Source organism: Lampris incognitus, chromosome 2, assembly GCF_029633865.1.
Source record: "Lampris incognitus isolate fLamInc1 chromosome 2, fLamInc1.hap2, whole genome shotgun sequence".
In the NCBI taxonomy this organism is placed as follows: Eukaryota; Metazoa; Chordata; class Actinopteri; order Lampriformes; family Lampridae; genus Lampris; species Lampris incognitus.
The window spans coordinates 145,806,383-145,825,946 of NC_079212.1; the positions used below are offsets into that span (position 1 = coordinate 145,806,383).

Genomic DNA, 19,564 nt, shown 5'->3' on the forward strand with positions numbered 1-19,564 from the left:
TGGATGGGCGTGTCCCAGAGGATGTGACGTCATTGTTCTCAGTGACCGTTTTTGGCTGATGTTGGTACCACTTCTCAGTGGTCTTGATCTTGTAGCTCCTGCAGATCTTCCAGTGCAGGTGTGCTGCTGCCTTGTTCTGCCTGTACATGTACACGGTCTTTGCCAGTTCCGGGCAGCCTGAGACAATGTGGTCGATGGTTTCTTCCTACATTCCACATATTCTGCTCCATCTTTGATGATGCCATGGCGACAGGATCTGGTTGCCAGGCTCTGGTCTTGTGCAGTGATTATCAGGCCCTCCATCTCTGCTTTCAGCCGGGTGCTGCTCAGCCACTGCTGTGTCTTTTGTTGGTCCACGTCTGCGTCTCTCATTATTTTCGGGTACTTCCTTACATTGCTTTGTCCTCCCAGGTTTTTTTTTGCATTTGCTGCTGGCCATGGTGTTTTGCCTCCTGCTTCACTTATTATTATTTATTATTATTATTATTATTTGACTATACAGTGTCACAGTCTCAAAAACATGGCTGATATGGCGCTGTGGTGCACATGACTGTATTCGTTGACCTTGTGTACTTGGAGGCAGAGTTTCTCTCTGTATCAGTGAGATGTGACTGTATGCAGGAGGGACAGTTACCTTTCTCACAGAGTTCACCAACCCATCCAGAGCTGCAGATGCAGCGGCCCGTCTGTCTGTCGCACTGGCCACCATTTGCACACTGACACTGCTGCTGGCAGTCTGCCCCGAACCGGCCCGCCACACACTCTGCACACACACACACACACACACACACACACACACACACACACGAGACAAGAAAGAGAAGACATAAATGGCATGATCTGGAACGCTGCAGGGAAACTTGCTCTGGCATTTCTGCTGACGACAGCAAAACCTCTTCCAATAACCTGAGGTTGGACCCGGCTCAGAGCTGGCATCCAGAAGTGGAAGCCACATGGTTTAAGGGGTAAAAAACATTCCAGAGGCAGGATTAGAGTTTTTCCTGCCTGCCAGGAGGAGGGGGGGGGAGGGAAGGGGGTGGGGGTCTGGCTCACACAGGGAGCAGCTTTAATGGACGAAGAGGGAGGATAGGGTGTGATGGTAGACCGCTGAGGGAGAACCAACCGGAGTGTTTTGGGGTTGACAGAGAAGTTTACAGAGCAGGCAGGAGACAGCACGGGTCTAACAGACGTGTCTGCAAACATACACACAGGCTTACATACTTAACACACACACACACACACACACACACACACACACACACACACACACACACATATACTGGCTGCCTAGGAATAATTTTACAGCACTTAGGACAAAAACAAATGAGCTCAGAGAGAAAATGGGAGTCAGACTTGTGTGGTTCCTGACACGGTAAAAAAACTGCTGCAGCACGCCAGTCCAAACCGACACTGTATTTTACTGTATGTCAGGTAATGTTGTTCTTCTGCATTTGGGTCCAGACCCATCAAGCCTGGATCATTACCATGTTCAATCACGTGAAGTCTGGTGGTTCAGAGCTGGTCCCGGACCAGCTCGGCTCGTTTTAACTAGACCACCGTTGAACCTGATAGTCTGTGAACGTTAGACATTTGTCAGAACAAATTCACTTAGAGGGAGAGACAACATGCTCACGGTACCAGCAGTAAAAGTACCAACCCACTACTGAGGCGCGCGGCCTCGTGCCAGGCCAGACTCTGTAAACCCTGCTGGCTTTATTGGTTGTGAACAAGAAAACCAGCCGACGTCACACCGCTGCCACTTCCTTCACAGGTTGTCAGGTGTCTCGTTCCTCACACACGTTCACCATGTTGACTCGACGGTGAGACACGGCGTGTTTCTGGATGTTTCTGGATGTCAGAGGAGCGCTCGTCTTGTCACGGCACTACATCAGAACCAGAACCAGAATCAGAAACACTTTATCCGTCGCTTCATTTCACGCACCTGCGCACATGAAAAGAAACGAAACATGGTTTCCTCCAGCCCACAACAGTGCAACACAGAGACAACAACACACATCCCAAAACTACAACAACACATGTATCCCAAACTAAAAAAACAACAACAAAAAAATCACTGTCCAGGAGAACGAACGCCAGCCAGGATGACTGTTGGAACTGCCGGTCTGCATGGGCTAGCAGTTAGCTTAGCCTGCCCCGCTTCCCCGTGCTGTCAGACCGCCCTCGGTGTTTCCTCCTCGGGTGCAGCTCCGGTCAGGGCCACCACGTGGTCCCTGGGCCCACCGAATGCAGCAGACCAGGCTCTCCCAGCCGATCCAACGCCAGCTCTCCCAGTCCCACACCTTCAACACACCTCCCTGCACTCCACGTGATGACACCAAAAACAGAGTCAGGGCTAGGCGAGGCCGCCGCCAGACCATCCTTGGTGTTATCGGAACCGCCGGTCTCTATGGGCTAGCAGTTAGCTTAGCCTGCCCCGCTTCCACATCCTGTCAGACCGCCCTCGGTGTTCCCTCCTCGGGCACAGCTCCAGGCAGGGCCGTGGTCCCTGGGCCCACAGGATGCAGCAGACCAAGCTCTCCTAGCTGATCCAGCGCCAGCTCTCCCAGCCATCAAACGAAGACACAAACTTAGAGACGCAGATGTGGACAAAGAGACTGCATGGACGGTACTGGGTGAGGCTGCCGTCTTCCCACACAGGTACTGGGTGAGGCTGCCGCACACGTGAATTCGTGCTGCCATCTCCCCACACCGGAAGCGGTGAAAAACCACAATAACTGAAAACAACGACTAAGGGAATGAAAATATGCGTACTATATAAATCCATGTACACCCGTGTTCACAGACTTGCCTCTGTTAGAAGAGAAAAAGAAAGCCACTTTAGTTTGTCGTTGTATGTTTACAATGAAATGTGTCTTCTGCATGTAACCAGGAGCAGTGGGCAGCTGCAGCACCCGGGGACCAGCTCCACTTCTTCTTTCCACTGCCTTGCTCAGGGGCACACACAGGAGTATTAAACCTAACATGCATGTCTTCTTGATGGTGGGAGGAAACCGGAGCACCCGGAGGAAACCAGAGCAGACACGGGGAGAACTGGCGAACTCCATACAGAAAGGACCTGGGACGGCTTGGGGTTCGAACCCAGGACCTTCTTGCTGTGAGGCAGCGGTGGTAACCACTCCACCGAGCTGTCCTCCATTTGCCTTTGGTTAAGCCATAGTTTTGCCTTAGCACTGAAAGTTTTAAAATGAGTTAATTATCTTATTTCTTTTTTTCTGCATTTTCCCCCTTTTTCTCCCTAATTGTACTTGGCCAATTACCCCACTCTTTTGAGCCGTCCCGGTTGCTGCTCCACCCCCTCTGCTGATCCGGGGAGGGCTGCAGACTACCACATGCCTCCTCCCATACATGTGGAGTCACCAGCCGCTTCTTTTCACCTGACAGTGAGGAGTTTCACCAGGGGGATGTAGCACGTGGGAGGATCACGCTGTTCCCCCCAGTTCCCCCTCCCCCCTGAACAGGCCCCGACAGACCAGAGGAGGTGCTAGTGTAGCGACCAGGACACATCTGGCTTCCCACCCGCAGAAACAGCCAATTGTGTCTGTAGAGACACCCGACCAAGCTGGAGGTAACACGGGGATTCGAACCGCCTTACCCGTGTTGGTAGGCAACGGAATAGACCGCCATGCCACCCAGACACCCCGATGTTATTTCTTATGACAGGCTATTCCGCATCTGTGGGCCTTTAACTGAAAAAGAGGACTGACCAAATGTTTAGGGGTCAGAAACATAAGAAAAACACATTTCTGAGTGGAGGGGTACTTTTCCACCAACTGCACTGGGCCAAAGAAAAACTACCCCAATCCACATCCAATATAGTGTGACCCCAATGTGTGACCGTTTCTAGCAAGACCAAGCAACTCTAATTCACATGCTTTGGGAATGTTATAATTCATCTAATTTTTGATAATTAATATTTGATGTGCTTTCCAAAACTACTGATAAATCCTTAGAACCGTCAGCCTCCCTTGCTTTAGGTGGTGTGGTAACACAACATCTTATTTTAAATAAAAATGAACTAAGTCTTTTGTCTTTTGCCACACAGGTGGCCAACAATATGGAAAACTTTTAGTCCTCCAACATTTGCACAGTGGATAAGGGACATGCTGTATTTTATTAAGTTGGGGAAGATTAGGTAAAGGCGGCACGGTGGCGCAGTGGTTAGTGCAGTCGCCTCACAGCAAGAAGGTCCTGGGTTTGAGCCCCGGGGTAGTCCAACCTTGGGGGTCGTCCCGGGTCGTCCTCTGTGTGGAGTTTGCATGTTCTCCCCGTGTCTGTATGGGTTTCCTCCGGGTGCTCCGGTTTCCTCCCACAGTCCAAAGACATGCAGGTCAGGTGACTCAGCCGTACTAAGTTGTCCCTAAGTGTGTGTGTGTGTGTGTGAGATGGCCTGGCAGGCTGTCCAGGGTGTCTCCCCGCCTGCCGCCCAACAACTGCTGGGATAGACTCCAGCATCCCGTGACCCCGGTTGGGACAAGCGGCTTGGATAATGGATGGATGAAGAGTAGGTGTACTATCAGGGGGTCAGCTGACAGGTTGACATTGATAGGACAACCTTTCCTTAGTCAAGGTGATGCTCTAGGCTCTGATAACGTCATGGCTGAGTAAAGTCTTGTATGTATGTATGTAACTAGCAGCATTGGAAATGAAGTATTGGAAGGATCTCTTACTGTTCACATGTTTCTGCTCCCCTCTTGTGCTTGTTTCTGCACAGGTCAGTGCTCTAGAGTTGTTAGTGCCCCAACAACTTATGATCATTAACTTATTCATTTATTTTGTCACCTTTGTGGTGTTATTGCTGATTATTATTTATTTAAGTCGTCAATTTTATTTGTATGGCCCAATATGACAACTTACAAAATTGCCTCAAGGCAAATTTTTATTAGTATTATTATTATTATTATTAGTCATTGAATATTATTATTAATTATTTGTACTTATTTATTTAAATTTTATTTTTTATTATTATTATTATTTGTATTATTAACATTGTTATTATCATTGGTAATATCACTACATGTTGTTGTTTCAAAGTGTTTTTATTTCTTTTTTTTAAATGATTCTTTCATATTATTTGTACACTTGTTTGTTTGTTTATTTATTTTCCTTGCATAGTTTAAATGGTATACCTCTGAATGTTATGGGAGGGGGGATATCTATCAGTCCAAACATGTTCATACAGTGAATTGTCAACGTTGTATTAACAAAAATTCAGGAACAAACTTTGTTCAGAATTAAAATGCTAAACTTCATCTTACGTGGCAAGACAATGCCAAACGCGTCCTGATTAATTTCAGAGCACTTGAGGGTGTTTCTGTTATGGATCAGGACTTCCCCTCCTTTTCCCAACTGTATGTCTTTTCTATCCCAAGCGTACCCAAGAACATCAATCATCGTTGTTGGAATATTACCGTGCAGCCAAGTTTCACTCAGAGCCAGGAAATCCATATTAGAGACCATCAACAGATGCTGAACCTGATCAACCCTTGGTATGATACTCCCAATATCTAAATGACCTCCAAGAATTCCTTTCGGTTTAGACTTTAAATCCCAGATTACCTTTGCATGGTTTACAGTTGGAAAATACCTGCGTTCGTTTTGTGTAAGTGCAGCGTGAGCAGTAAGGGCCTCGTGTCTCGGCGCTGAGATGTTGCTGTTCAGAAGATGGCGAGACTTTTAAGGGGTCCATAGGAAAAAGAGTCCAAATAGTCCTCTTTTCTGCGAGGCCAAGAATAGTTTCTGACACCCCAGACAGACTGAGGTGGAGTTGGTTTACAGTCCCAATCGAAGCTGTATCCATTTCCATAGTCAAGTGTGGATGACTGTCAGTCGGCGCACTCAATTCAAGCTTCCGCTTCCGGTGTGGGAAGATGGTTGCGTGGTTGCAGCAGCCTCACCCAGTAACGTCCATGCAGTGTCTTTGTCCATGTCTGTGTCTAACTTTTGTCTTCGCTTGATGGCTGGGAGAGCTGGCACTGGATCGGCTGGGCGAGCTAGGCAGGCTAAGCTAACTGCTGGCCCATGCAGACCGGCAGGTCCGATATAACCGAGGGCGGTCTGACGGCGGCCTCATCTGGCGTTGACTGTGGTGCTTTGATGTCGTCGTGAGGAGTGTGGGGAGGTGTGTCAAGGGTGCCTGGCTGGGAGAGCTGGCGCTGGATTGGCTCGGAGAGCTTGGTCTGCTTCGTCCGGTGGGCCCAGGGACCACGGCCTCTGCCTGGAGCTGCGCCCGAGGAGGAAACGTCAGGGGCGGTCTGACAGGATGGCAGCTAAGCTAACTTGGCTGCGTGGGCTAAGCTAACTGCTGGCCCACACAGACCGGAGGTTCCGATAGTCATGCTGGTTGGCGTTCATTCCCTTGGACAGTGATTTTTTTTTGTTTAGTTTAGATATGTGTGTTAGTTTGGGTATGTGCGTTTTTGTAGTTTTTGGATGTGTTGTTGTCTTTGTGTTGTACTGCTGTGGGTTGGGGGAAATGGCATTTCGTTTCATTTCATGTACACAAGTGCATAAGCAGAAGCAGAAATAGTGGTGTGTTTAAGACACACCATGTGCTATTTCCTTTGTTATGTCGGCCTTTGCTTGTCGCACTATGCCGATTGTCCGTTTGCCAACAAATGAAGTAAACTGCCAAGTATCCATGGCCAAAATAGTTCAGTTGTATTCCGTCCAGAAAGAGTGAAATTTTGGCAAAGGTATTCGATGTTTGATCCTCTCCCACACTGAGGCTTTGTCCAAGTGGAACAAATATAAGCCAAAAACAAAACAGCCATAAGCAGAGATACCCCTTTTCTCTATGTCTGTAACTTTTTCCTTGATTGTTGAATGGGTCATTTAAGTTTTCCTTTGAATCGGGGGCGTCCGGGTAGCATAGCAGTCTATTCCGTTGCCTACCAACACGGGGATCGCCGGTTTGAATCCCCGTGTTGCCTCCGGCTTGGTCGGGCGTCCCTACAGACACAACTGGCCGTGTCTGTGGATGGGAAGTTGGATGTGGGTATGTGTCCTAGTCGCTGCACTAGCACCTCCTCTGGTCAGTCGGGGCGCCTGTTTGGGGGGGGAGGGGGAACTGGGGGGAATAGCGTGATCCTCCCACATGCTACAGGCCCCTGGTGAAACTCCTCACTGTCAGGTAAAAAGAAGCGGCTGGCGACTCCACGTGTATCTGAGGACGTATGTGGTAGTCTGCGGCCCTCCCCGGATCGGCAGAGGGGGTGCAGCACCGATCGGGATGGCTCAGAAGAGTGGGGTAATTGAGGAGAAAAAGGGGGAAATTCCCTCAAAAAAAATTCCTTTGAATCAGGATGAGATGGTTGAAAGACACTCAGCAACACACACACAAAGGTAGACAAAAATGGCAAGAAAAGGTGGTATATAGAGGCAGGTGTGGAGCCTAAATAAACCACCCCTGTTGTTGGCAGCCAATTTGTCCGCTAGGAGTCTGCTGTACGTATGTTGTAGTATAAAGAAAGGAAAATACATCATTCAGAGAGAAAGAAAAGAACAGTTTGCAATAGTCAATATCTATACACTATAATCTTGTCGGCAGAACAGTGGTTGGTTAATTCATTGAGACAGAAACTGACCCACCATGCAGTACAGGTCATTAAGTACTCAATTTAAAGGCAACTAATTGTAGGCTAAGGTAAAAAGATTAGTTTTAAGTTTGGATTTAAAGGACTCAACAGACTCTGATTGTCTGATGGCAGCAGGCAGGTTATTCCACAAGAACGGGGCCCAATAGGAAAAGACCCTGCCACCAACTGACTTCTTTTTAACTTTGGGTACACACAGGAGCCCTGTATTTTGAGAGCGGAGAACTCAAGATGGAATATATGGTTTAAAGAGATCTGACAGGTAGGATGGGGCAAACCCATTTAGGATTTTATAAGTCAGCAGAAGCACCTTGAAGTCTGATCCAACATGGATAGGAAGCCAATGAAGGGAGGCAAGAATTGGTGTAATATGGTCAAATTTCCTAGTTTTAGTTAGGATTCTAGCAGCAGCATTTTGAACCATCTGAAGACTTTTGGTACTAGCATGTGGCAGACCTGAAAACAGAACATTACAGTAATCAAGTCTGGATGAAACAAATGCATGTATTAGTCTCGGTGTCAGACATTGACAGGAAAGACCAAATTTTAGCTATGTTACCTAAGTGAAAAAAGGCAGTCTTGGTGATTTCTTTAATGTGCTTATCAAAGGAAATAGTGGATCAAACGTAACACCAAGACTTTTGGCTGCCACGCTTTGTGAAATCACAGAGCTGTCGATTGTTATCATTACTTGATCAAACTGGTGTCTGTGTCTAGCAGGGCCAATGACCAGCATCTCGGTTTTATCCAAATTTAAAAGCAGGAAATTTAGTGACATCCAATTTTTCACAGTGTCAAGCAGGCCTCCAAGTTTGTAATTTGAGTATGATCATCAGCCCTTATAAACACATACAGCTGAGTATCATCAGCATAGCAATGGAAATTTATTCCATGACTGCGTATAATTTGGCCAAGAGGTGAAATAAAAAGACAGAAAAGTAGAGGGCCAAGAACCGAGCCCTGAGGTACACCATATTTAATGTCAGAGAATTTCAATGGAATATTATTATAGCAGACACAACGTGTTCTTCCAGATAAGTAGGACTTAAGCCAAGACAGAGCTAACCTGGAGACACCAAAATTACAATTTAATCTGTCTAATAGTATACAGTGATCAATGGTGTCAAAGGCTACAGTGAGGTCCAGTAGTAGAAGCACAGAGGTGGACTCAGAGTCCATAGCTAGTAGATCTTTCACTACTCTAGTTTGAGCAGTTTCAGTGGAGTGACAGGCTGTGAAAGCTGATTGAAGGGTTCATATAGATAGTTTTCTTCTACATGGGTCATAAGTGTTGATACACAACTCTCTCTAGTACTTTACAAAAGAATGGAGGATTAGAGACTAGTCGATCATTATTACGAGACCCTGGATCGAGGTGCAGTTTTTTAAGTAGAGGTTTGACCACAGCTGTCTTCAAACTACTGGGAACAGTGCCATTAGCAAGTGATAAATTAACAATGTCTAGCATTGTAGGTCTCAGGGAAGGTCAGAGGTCTTTAAAAAGTTTTGCTGGTAAAGGATCAAGTAGGCAAGTAGTTGGTTTAGAAGCTGACATGAGCTTAGTTAGAGCATGAAGAGAGATCGTCTCAAAAGCTATAATAACAGGGACTGTCAGTGACTCATTATAGATATGAATTTGCTAAAACAGGATCTGCAGAAATAGCTGGAGTTGACCTAATTTTGTTTATGATCTCATCAAACTTATTGCAGAAAAAGTCTAGAAACTCATGGGCCATGAATGGTGAGCAGCTAATAGACGGCTGCTTTTTAATAAATTTAGCTACAATCAAAGAGAAATCTGGGATTATGTTTATTAATATTGATTAAGTGAGAGAGATACGCTGCTTTTGCAGCAGATAAAGCACGCTTGTATTTCAATAAACACTCATGCCACGATAGCTAAAAAAGTTTGTTTTGATTTTCACCATTTACGTTAGATGTAATTACACTGGGGTTTTTACCATACAATACCATGCCACATGTAGTATATAGTATAGTATACTATTTACTCTAATATTTTTGTATTTTTAATTCAGTTATAATAACATATACCATATAATATTATATACCATATAATATACCATGTAATAGGACCATATAATAATAATAAGAATCATGATAATAGTAAAGTATAATATAATAATATAATCGCATAATAATAATATCATTATTATTATTATCCTCGGGCATCTGGGTAGTGTGGCGGTCTATTCTGTTACCTACCAACACAAGCATCACCAGTTTGAATCCCCATGTTACCTCCAGCTTGGTTGGGCGTCTCTACAGACACAATTGGCCGTGTCTGCGGTTGGGAAGCCGGATGTGGGTATGTGTCCTGGTCGCTGCACTGGCGCCTCCTCTGGTCGGTCGGGGCGCGTGTTCAGGGGGAAGGGGGAACTGCGGGGAATAGCATAATCCTCCTACATGCTACATCTCCCTGGTGAAACTCCTCACTGTCAGGTGAAAAGAAGCGGCTGGTGACTCCACATGTATCGGAGGAGGCATGTGGTAGTCTGCAGCCCTGCCCGGAACGGCAGAGGGGGTGGAGCAGTGACCAGGACGGCTCAGAAGAGTGGGGTAATTGGCCGGATACAATTGGGGAGAAAAGGGGGGGGGGGTCAAAAACAAAAAGTCATCCTCGAGAAAATATTCAGAGTGATGTGTTGTATTGTACTTTACTGTAAAGAAGGTGTTGTCTGAAACATAACCGCAACCCGTTCACTGCCAGAGTGTCTGTAGTACCGCCATCAAGGACCAAACATTTGATATACGTTTGTCACGAGTTTGACTTCACATCTAAAGGTTACCGAACTTACTCCTGAACAACACTACACAACTTTTATTGTGGGAAAGAGTTGTTGTGCAACCCGATTGCCCGTTGTGAGCTGTTTTCCTCTTGCAATGACTTTAACCTTCTGCAAAGTGTGCTGTAACTATTTATTTGTACCAAGCTTGGCTGACATCACAGCTGAAATTGACTTTTTATTGCCCCCGGTTGTGCTGTGCAGTTTTATTTGGAGGAATCTGGATTTGAAAATAACGGAAAATGATTTTATAGTTGTACTGTGATGGCCTGGTGCCCTGTCCAGGGTGTTGCCCCGCCTGCGGCACAACGACTGCTGGGATAGGCTCCAGCATCCCGCAACCCTGACAGCAGGATAAGCGGTTTGGATAATGGATGGATGGATAATAATAATAATAATAATAATCATTATCATAATAATAATAATATGAGTCAGAGATGCTCTTTGCAGACCTACCTAGCTCGCAGGCCGTGCCCGTCCATCCACTGGCACACGTGCACGCTCCACTGGTCCGGTTACAGGAAGCTTGGTTTTGACACAAACAGCGATGGCGACAGTCTGCTCCGTAAAAACCCACAGGGCATTCTGGGAAAGTGAAAAGATAAAATTGTAATGTGAGCATCATGTCGTCGTATATGTTAAATCATACTCGAGGTCTGTCCCGGTCACGCTTATATAAGCATCGTGAGGACGAAGGAAAAAACTGGAGTCTGTTCGTATCAGAACCAGAATCAGAATCATGTTTATTGACCATGTGGGATTGCACTACATGGAATGTGACTCTGGCTTCGTGGCTCTCTCAGTGTACTTAACATAGAATAACAACACTACAACACAACAATCTTCAGATATATACATAAGGATGGACTTACACAGGTGAAATAAGAGGTGATGAGGTGCAGTGGTGCAGAGGATATACATATCAGAGATGCTGAAGTAGATGTTAGCAGCTTACTTACCGCAGAAAGAAACTGTTTTTATATCGGGTTGTTTTGGTGTATTCTTATTGATCACAATTAAAAAACTGAATGTGCATTAAAAACTGCGATCTTCACGGATTTAGCAGTGTGCAAAACCGGCATCAAACATGGCACATGAACAGTTACGCTCCACACTGACTACTGTGTAAACTTGTTTTTCAAATAAGTGACAGATTTCACCATCTTTGTACAGACATGAAATACTTCATTTACACTCGAATCAAAGTTGAGGTACCGGGACCGGTAGGTCTACTGATCTGCTCTGCTGACGCCTCAACATGTGGCGTTTCAGTGTTTATATGTGCAGAAACACCAGACCGTTGTTGGCAGGCAGGCGACAGCAGGACTGATTAAAATCAGAGTTTATCGGTTGCAAGAGAAAACCTGCAGAAAAACGTCTCCTGCCATGGACCTGGGTCATAGACCTGGGTCATGGACCTGGGTCATGTACATAGACCTGGGCCATGGACCTGGGCCATGGACCTGGGTCATGGACCTAGGTCGTAGACCTGGGTCATAGACCTGGGTCATGGACCTAGGTCATGGACGTGGGCCCTAGACCTGGGCCACAGACCTGGGCCATGGACCTGGGTCATAGACCTGGGCCACAGACCTGGGCCATAGACCTGGGTCATAGACCTGGGTCGTGGACCTGGGCCGTGGACCTGGGCCATGGACCTGGGCCGTGGACCTTGGCCGTGGACCTGGGCCATGGACCTGGGCCGTGGACCTGGGCCATGGACCTGGGCCGTGGACCTGGGTCATGGACCTAGGTCATAGACGTGGGCCCTAGACCTGGGCCACAGAGACCTGGGCCATGGACCTGGGTCATAGACCAGGGCCATAGACCTGGGCCACAGACCTGGGCCATAGACCTGGGTCATAGACCTGGGTCATGGACCTAGGTCATGGACCTGGGTCATAGACGTGGGCCACAGACCTGGGCCATGGACCTGGGTCATAGACCTGGGTCATGGACCTAGGTCATAGATCTGGACCATTGAACTGGGTCATGGACCTAGGTCATGGACCTGGGCCATAGACCTGGGTCAGTCTGCCTCCTTTAAAAAGGCCGTGTCACGTCTGTCATGGTTTTCTGTGAGCCCAAGTTCAGTTTTCTTTGTATAGACAAAATGGTAAACAATAAAACCTGGCTGGGATTTAAGTTCCAGTTGTGAAGACTTGGCTGCAAACATTCTTGGTTTCTGATACTGTTGTGATCTGTCACTGGTGTGTGTTAAACAACGTATAACCCATAAGATCTCCACACAGTGACCTGCAGCAGCATGTGGCGTGGATGGGTGGTGTCTGGTAGGAGTTTGCCAGGAAAAATGACGGGGTGCACATTGTTTTCATCTTCATCATAGCAGCCAGATGAGGAAGAACAAGGCAGATAGTGTACAGTTTGAAGAAGCGAAAAGAAAGAAAGAAAGAAAAAGAAAACGAAAGAAAGAAAGAAAGAAAGAAAGAAAGAAAGACAGACAGACAGACAGAGAGAAAGAAAGAAAGACACTTTCTGTGTGTCATGGTACAGTTGTTTGGTTACATGAGTGTGTTGTCTGTGTAACACATCATATTGTATAGCAGCAGTGGGCAGCCGCAGCACCCGGGGATCAACTCCAGTTCTTCTTTCCACTGCCTTGCTCAGGGGCACACTGACATATGAAGGTGCTGTGTGTCACCAGCAGGTATGATAGAACAAGCTGGTAGAAGACCTTCACCAACACATAGTACAGCATCCATAAGTGAAAGTCAGGTTCCACCAGGTTTTCCGGTTGTTTCTGACACCACAGCCCTGCTGGATGCAGCTCAGACGCCCACCTCACCACACCTACACCGGACACACACTGTCCAGCAACACCAGCAGATCCAGGGCGGTAGCTTTAAGCTCCTGGCCAGCAGACATAATTAGATGAACCGCTCACCGTCAGTACAGCTGGGTCCGGTCCAGCCGGGCGTGCATGCACACTGCCCGCTCGCCGGATGGCAGCTGCCGTCGTTCTGGCAGCCGCAGGTCTGGTTACATCCTTCTCCATAGAAACCAGCCGGACATGCTGCCAGAGGAGAGAGACAATACCATCACCTTCAGATGAACTCCGCACATCAAAAGAGGAGAAGAGTCGGCGTGTTGACAGACGATACAGAGCACAGCGCAGGGAAAGGCCGACTCCGACTTTCCCATGTGTGATCATTTCTGGCCAGAACGCCGCAAAATACTTTTAGAATGAACGGTGAGCCGTGGAATATTTCAGCTTTGCTGCAGCCTTGTTATAGTAAATACCAGAATATTCTATATCATGACTAATTAGTCGTATGACTAACACACATATGATTCGTAACTATCATAATGTGACTAGTAAATCAACATCACGTGACTAGTACATATCATAATGTGACTAGTAAATCAACATCACGTGACTAGTACATATCATAATGTGACTAGCAAATCAACATCATGTGACTAGTACATATCATAATGTGACTAGTAAATCAACATCACGTGACTAGTACATATCATAATGTGACTAGTAAATCAACATCATGTGACTAGTACATATCATAATGTGACTAGTAAATCAACATCACATGACTAGTACATATCATAATGTGACTAGTAAATCAACATCACGTGACTAGTACATATCATGATTTGACTAGTAAATCAACATCATGTGACTAGTACATATCATAATGTGACTAGTAAATCAACATCATGTGACTAGTACATATCATAATGTGACTAGTAAATCAACATCACATGACTAGTACATATCATAATGTGACTAGTAAATCAACATCATGTGACTAGTATATATCATAATGTGACTAGTAAATCAACATCATGTGACTAGTAAATATCATGTGACTAGTAAATAACCATCATGTGACTAGTAAATATCATAATTTGACAAGTAAATCAACATCATGTGACTAGTACATATCATAATGTGACTAGTAAATCAACATCATGTGACTAGTAAATATCATGTGACTAGTAAATCAACATCATGTGACCAGTACATATCACAATATGACTAGTAAATCAACATCATGTGACTAGTAAATATCATAATGTGACTAGTAAATCAACATCATGTGACTAGTAAATATCATGTGACTAGTAAATCAACATCATGTGACTAGTACATATACTATGACTAGAAAATCAACATCATGTGACTAGTAAATATCCTAATGTGACTAGCAAATCAACATCATGTGCCTAGTACATCAATATCATGTGACTAGTACGTATCATAATGTGACTAGTAAATCAACATCATGGGACTAGTAAATCTGAATCAGTTTGTCTGACTTTCACTGATTAGTTGTTGTTATTCATGTCTTTTTTTAATCCCCCCCTTCTCCCAATTATACTCGGCCAATTACCCCACTCTTCTGAGCCGTCCCAGTCTCTGCTCCATCCCCCTGCTGACCCGGGGAGGGCTGCAGACTACCACATGCCTCCTCCCATACATGTGGAGTCACCAGCCGCTTCTTTTCACCTGACAGTGAGGACTTTCACCAGGGGGACGTAGCGCGTGGGAGGATCACGCTATTCCCCCCAGTTCCCCCTCCCCCCTGAACAGGTGCCCCGACCGACCAGGGGAGGCGCTAGTGCAGTGGCCAGGACACACACCCACATCCGGCTTCCCACCCGCAGACACGGCTAATTGTGTCAGTAGGGACGCCTGATCAAGCTGGAGGCAACACGGGGATTCGAACCGGCGAGCCCCGTGTTGATAGGCAACAGAATAGCCCGCTACACCACCCGGGTTATTCACATCTCTGAACACACGGCCCCTTTACATTTTTTTTCTCCTTTGTCTTGCTGAACTGAGGGTCTTCACTTTACTAATGTGTGCCAGCCAAGCCAGCTTTGGATGGCGTGACACAACACAACACAACACAACACAACACAACGATGCTGGATTATCTTAGAGATTATTATTTCTTTTCTTTTCTTCTTCCTCTCTGTTTAGGGTGGCCGCTTTCTCCTCCTCCTGTGTCCCTACACCCTATGACCCCTCAAGAAGGCCTCTGACTTAGTCTGCAGGTCTGTCGGACGTCGGGGGTCCGCCACTCACTCAGGCTGCAGTCGGGGCCGGTCCAGCCGGCGGGGCAGTAACACATCCCGCTGACGTGGTCACAACTGCCACCGTTCAGACACAGGCACTTCCTCTGGCAGTCCAGCCCGTAGAAGCCCTGTGGACAGGCTGAAACAAGGCTCGCGTTTAAAACGACACACAGCGCCGCCAAATTCAAGAAGTAAAGACGGATGAGAAAATATGAAGAAAACTGAATAAAGTCAACAGGTGACAATAGGAAAGTGATGGAGGAAGCTAAAATATTGATATAAAGGTAAAAAATCAGTGATGAGGGTAAAAAACACACAAACAATCCTTAATCTGCATACCACTGTACAACATATGTGTGTAAATGTACCATTCTGCAGACAGACCCACACAGACACACACAGGATCTGGTATTAGTGTGTCGTTGTTACCTGAGGTAACAACCAGGGCTTTTTCTCACCTTTCTCACAGAACGTCCCGGTCCAGCCGACCTGGCAGGTGCAGGCGCCGCTCACATGGTCACATGACGCCTTGTTGGCACACTGACATCGATGGCGGCAGCTGAGACCAAACAAACCCGGCGGGCATTCTGGGAAATTCAGACCAGCGACGATTGACAATTAACTTGCTTAATAACTGGACTGCTGACTTACCCCAAAACCAATCATTTAAAATCACTCGTTAAAATCAGTCGTTAAAACCAATCATTTAAAATCACTTGTTAAAACCAATCATTTCAAGTTGTGATTGGAAATGTGTGATCTTGGTGGGTTATAATCACAGGAAGTAAAGTAATGATTTTGTAATAAGTTATATTTAGTGTATTTATTTTCATTTTTGGATTTTCCCCCCTTTTTCTCCCCAGTTGTACCCGGCCAATTGCCCCACTCTTCCGAGCCGTCCCGGTCACTGCTCCACCCCCTCTGCTGATCCAGGGAGGGCTGCAGACTACCACATGCCTCCTCCTCCCATACATGTGGAGTCACCAGCCACTTCTTTTCACCTGACGGTGAGGAGTTTCACCAGGGGCACGTAGCGTGTGGGAGGATCACGCTATTCCCCCCTCTTACCCCTCCCCCCTGAACAGGCGCCCCCTACTGACCAGAGGGAGGCACTAGTGCAGCAACCAGGACGCATACCCACATCCGGCTTCCCACTTGCAGGCACGGCCAACTGTGTCTGTAGGGACGCCTGACCAAGCCGGAGGTAACACGGGGACTCGAACCGCCGAGCCCCACGTTGGTGGTAGACCGCTACACTACCCGGACACCGGTGTAGTTTTATTGATACAAATTTTGAATTTGACCAAGCCAAGATTTCAAAAGCAAAACCTCTCAAGCGGTTTATGAAAATATCTAAAAGCAACCACAGACAGAACCGAACAAACGAACAGCAAAACGACAAGCTCAAGATGAGCTACAACACAACCAGATTGTGCAGTGAAAGCTGCAGGGGAAAAGATCAGCACTTACTCTGGTGGCAGTGGGCTCCAGTAAAGCCAGCCTCACAGGTACACTGGCCGCTCACGGCGTCACAGCTGCCGTCTCCGTTCTGACAGTCGCAGGTTCCTGCACAGTCGACCCCCCAGCGTCCAGCGTCACAGGCTGCCAAACAACACACAGCGACAATATCAACACTACACACAACACTACACACAGTACTGCAGACAACACTACACATAAACCTACAGACAACACTACAGACAACACTACACACAGTACTGCAGACAACACTACACATAAACCTACAGACAACACTACAGACAACACTACACACAGTACTGCAGACAACACTACACATAAACCTACAGACAACACTACAGACAATACTGCAGACAACACTACACACAGTACTGCAGACAACACTACACATAAACCTACAGACAACACTACAGACAACACTACACACAATACTGCAGACAACACTACACATAAACCTACAGACAACACTACAGACAACACTACACACAGTACTGCAGACAACACTACACATAAACCTACAGACAACACTACAGACAACACTACACACAGTACTGCAGACAACACTACACATAAACCTACAGACAACACTACAGACAACACTACACACAATACTGCAGACAACACTACACATAAACCTACAGACAACACTACAGACAACACTACACACAATACTGCAGACACTACTACAGACATACTACACATAAACCTACAGACAACACTACAGACAACACTACACACAATACTGCAGACAACACTACACATAAACCTACAGACAACACTACAGACAACACTACACACAGTACTGCAGACAACACTACACATAAACCTACAGACAACACTACAGACAACACTACACACAATACTGCAGACAATACTACACATAAACCTACAGACAACACTACACACAATACTGCAGACAACACTACACATAAACCTACAGACAACACTACAGACAACACTACACACAATACTGCAGACAACACTACACATAAACGTACAGACAACACTACACACAATACTGCAGACAACACTACACATAAACCTACAGACAACACTACACATAAACCTACAGACAACACTACAGACAACACTACAGACAACACTACACACAATACTGCAGACAACACTACACATAAACCTACAGACAACACTACACACAATACTGCAGACATTACTACAGACATACTACACATAAACCTACAGACAATACTACAGACACTACTACAGACAAAACTACACAGAACTACAGACAATACTACAGACAAAACCACACATAAAACTACAGATAACACTACAAACACTACTACAGACAATACTACAGACAAAACTACACATAAAATTACAGACAATACTACAAACACTACTACAGGCAATACTACAGACAAAACTACACATAAAACTACAGACAGAACTACAGACAATACTACAGACATACTACACATAAACCTACAGACAACACTACAGACACTACTACAGACAATACTACACATAAAACTACAGACAATACTACAGACAATACTACAGACATACTACACATAAACCTACAGACAACAGTACAGACACTACTACAGACACTACTACAGACAACACTACACACAATACTGCAGAAAAATACTACAGACATACTACACATAAACCTACAGACAACACTACACATAAAACTACAGACAGAACTACAAACAATACTACAGACAAAACTACACATAAAATTACAGACAATACTACAAACACTACTACGGGCAATACTACAGACAATACTACAGACAAAACTACACATAAAACTACAGACAATACTACAGACAGAACTACAGACAATACTACAAACTACTACAGACAACACTACACATAAAATTACAGACAATACTACAAACACTACTACAGGCAATACTACAGACAATACTAGACAAAACTACACATAAAATTACAGACACTACTACAGACACTACTACAGACACTACTACAGACAATACTACAGACAAAACTACACATAAAATTACAGACACTACTATAGACACTACTACAGACAATACTACAGATAAAACTACACATAAAATTACAGACACTACTACAGACACTACTACAGGCAACACTACAGACAACACTACACACAATACTGCAGACAATACTACAGACATACTACACATAAACCTACAGACAACACTACACATAAAACTACAGACAGAACTACAAACAATACTACAGACAAAACTACACATAAAATTACAGACAATACTACAAACACTACTACGGGCAATACTACAGACAATACTACAGACAAAACTACACATAAAACTACAGACAGAACTACAGACAATACTACAGACATACTACACATAAACCTACAGACAACACTACAGACACTACTACAGACAATACTACACATAAAACTACAGACAATACTACAGACATACTACACATAAACCTACAGACAACAGTACAGACTACTACAGACACTACTACAGACAATACTACAGACAACACTACACACAATACTGCAGACAATACTACAGACATACTACACATAAACCTACAGACAACACTACACATAAAACTACAGACAGAACTACAAACAATACTACAGACAAAACTACACATAAAATTACAGACAAT

At 45.4% G+C, this 19,564-nt stretch overlaps 1 protein-coding gene across 1 annotated transcript in view; it reads right to left on the reverse strand.

Moving 5' to 3' along the window:
• megf6b (multiple EGF-like-domains 6b) overlaps positions 1-19,564 on the reverse strand; it is a 238,777-nt gene that overhangs the window by 37,936 nt on the left and 181,277 nt on the right. Inside the window, exons 22-27 of the mRNA XM_056273072.1 lie at positions 16,946-17,077; positions 15,934-16,062; positions 15,486-15,614; positions 13,323-13,451; positions 10,874-11,002; positions 635-763 (exon numbers count right to left, since the gene is read on the reverse strand). Coding sequence (XP_056129047.1) covers positions 635-763; positions 10,874-11,002; positions 13,323-13,451; positions 15,486-15,614; positions 15,934-16,062; positions 16,946-17,077 — 777 coding nt within the window. The remainder of the gene's footprint in view (positions 1-634; positions 764-10,873; positions 11,003-13,322; positions 13,452-15,485; positions 15,615-15,933; positions 16,063-16,945; positions 17,078-19,564) is intronic.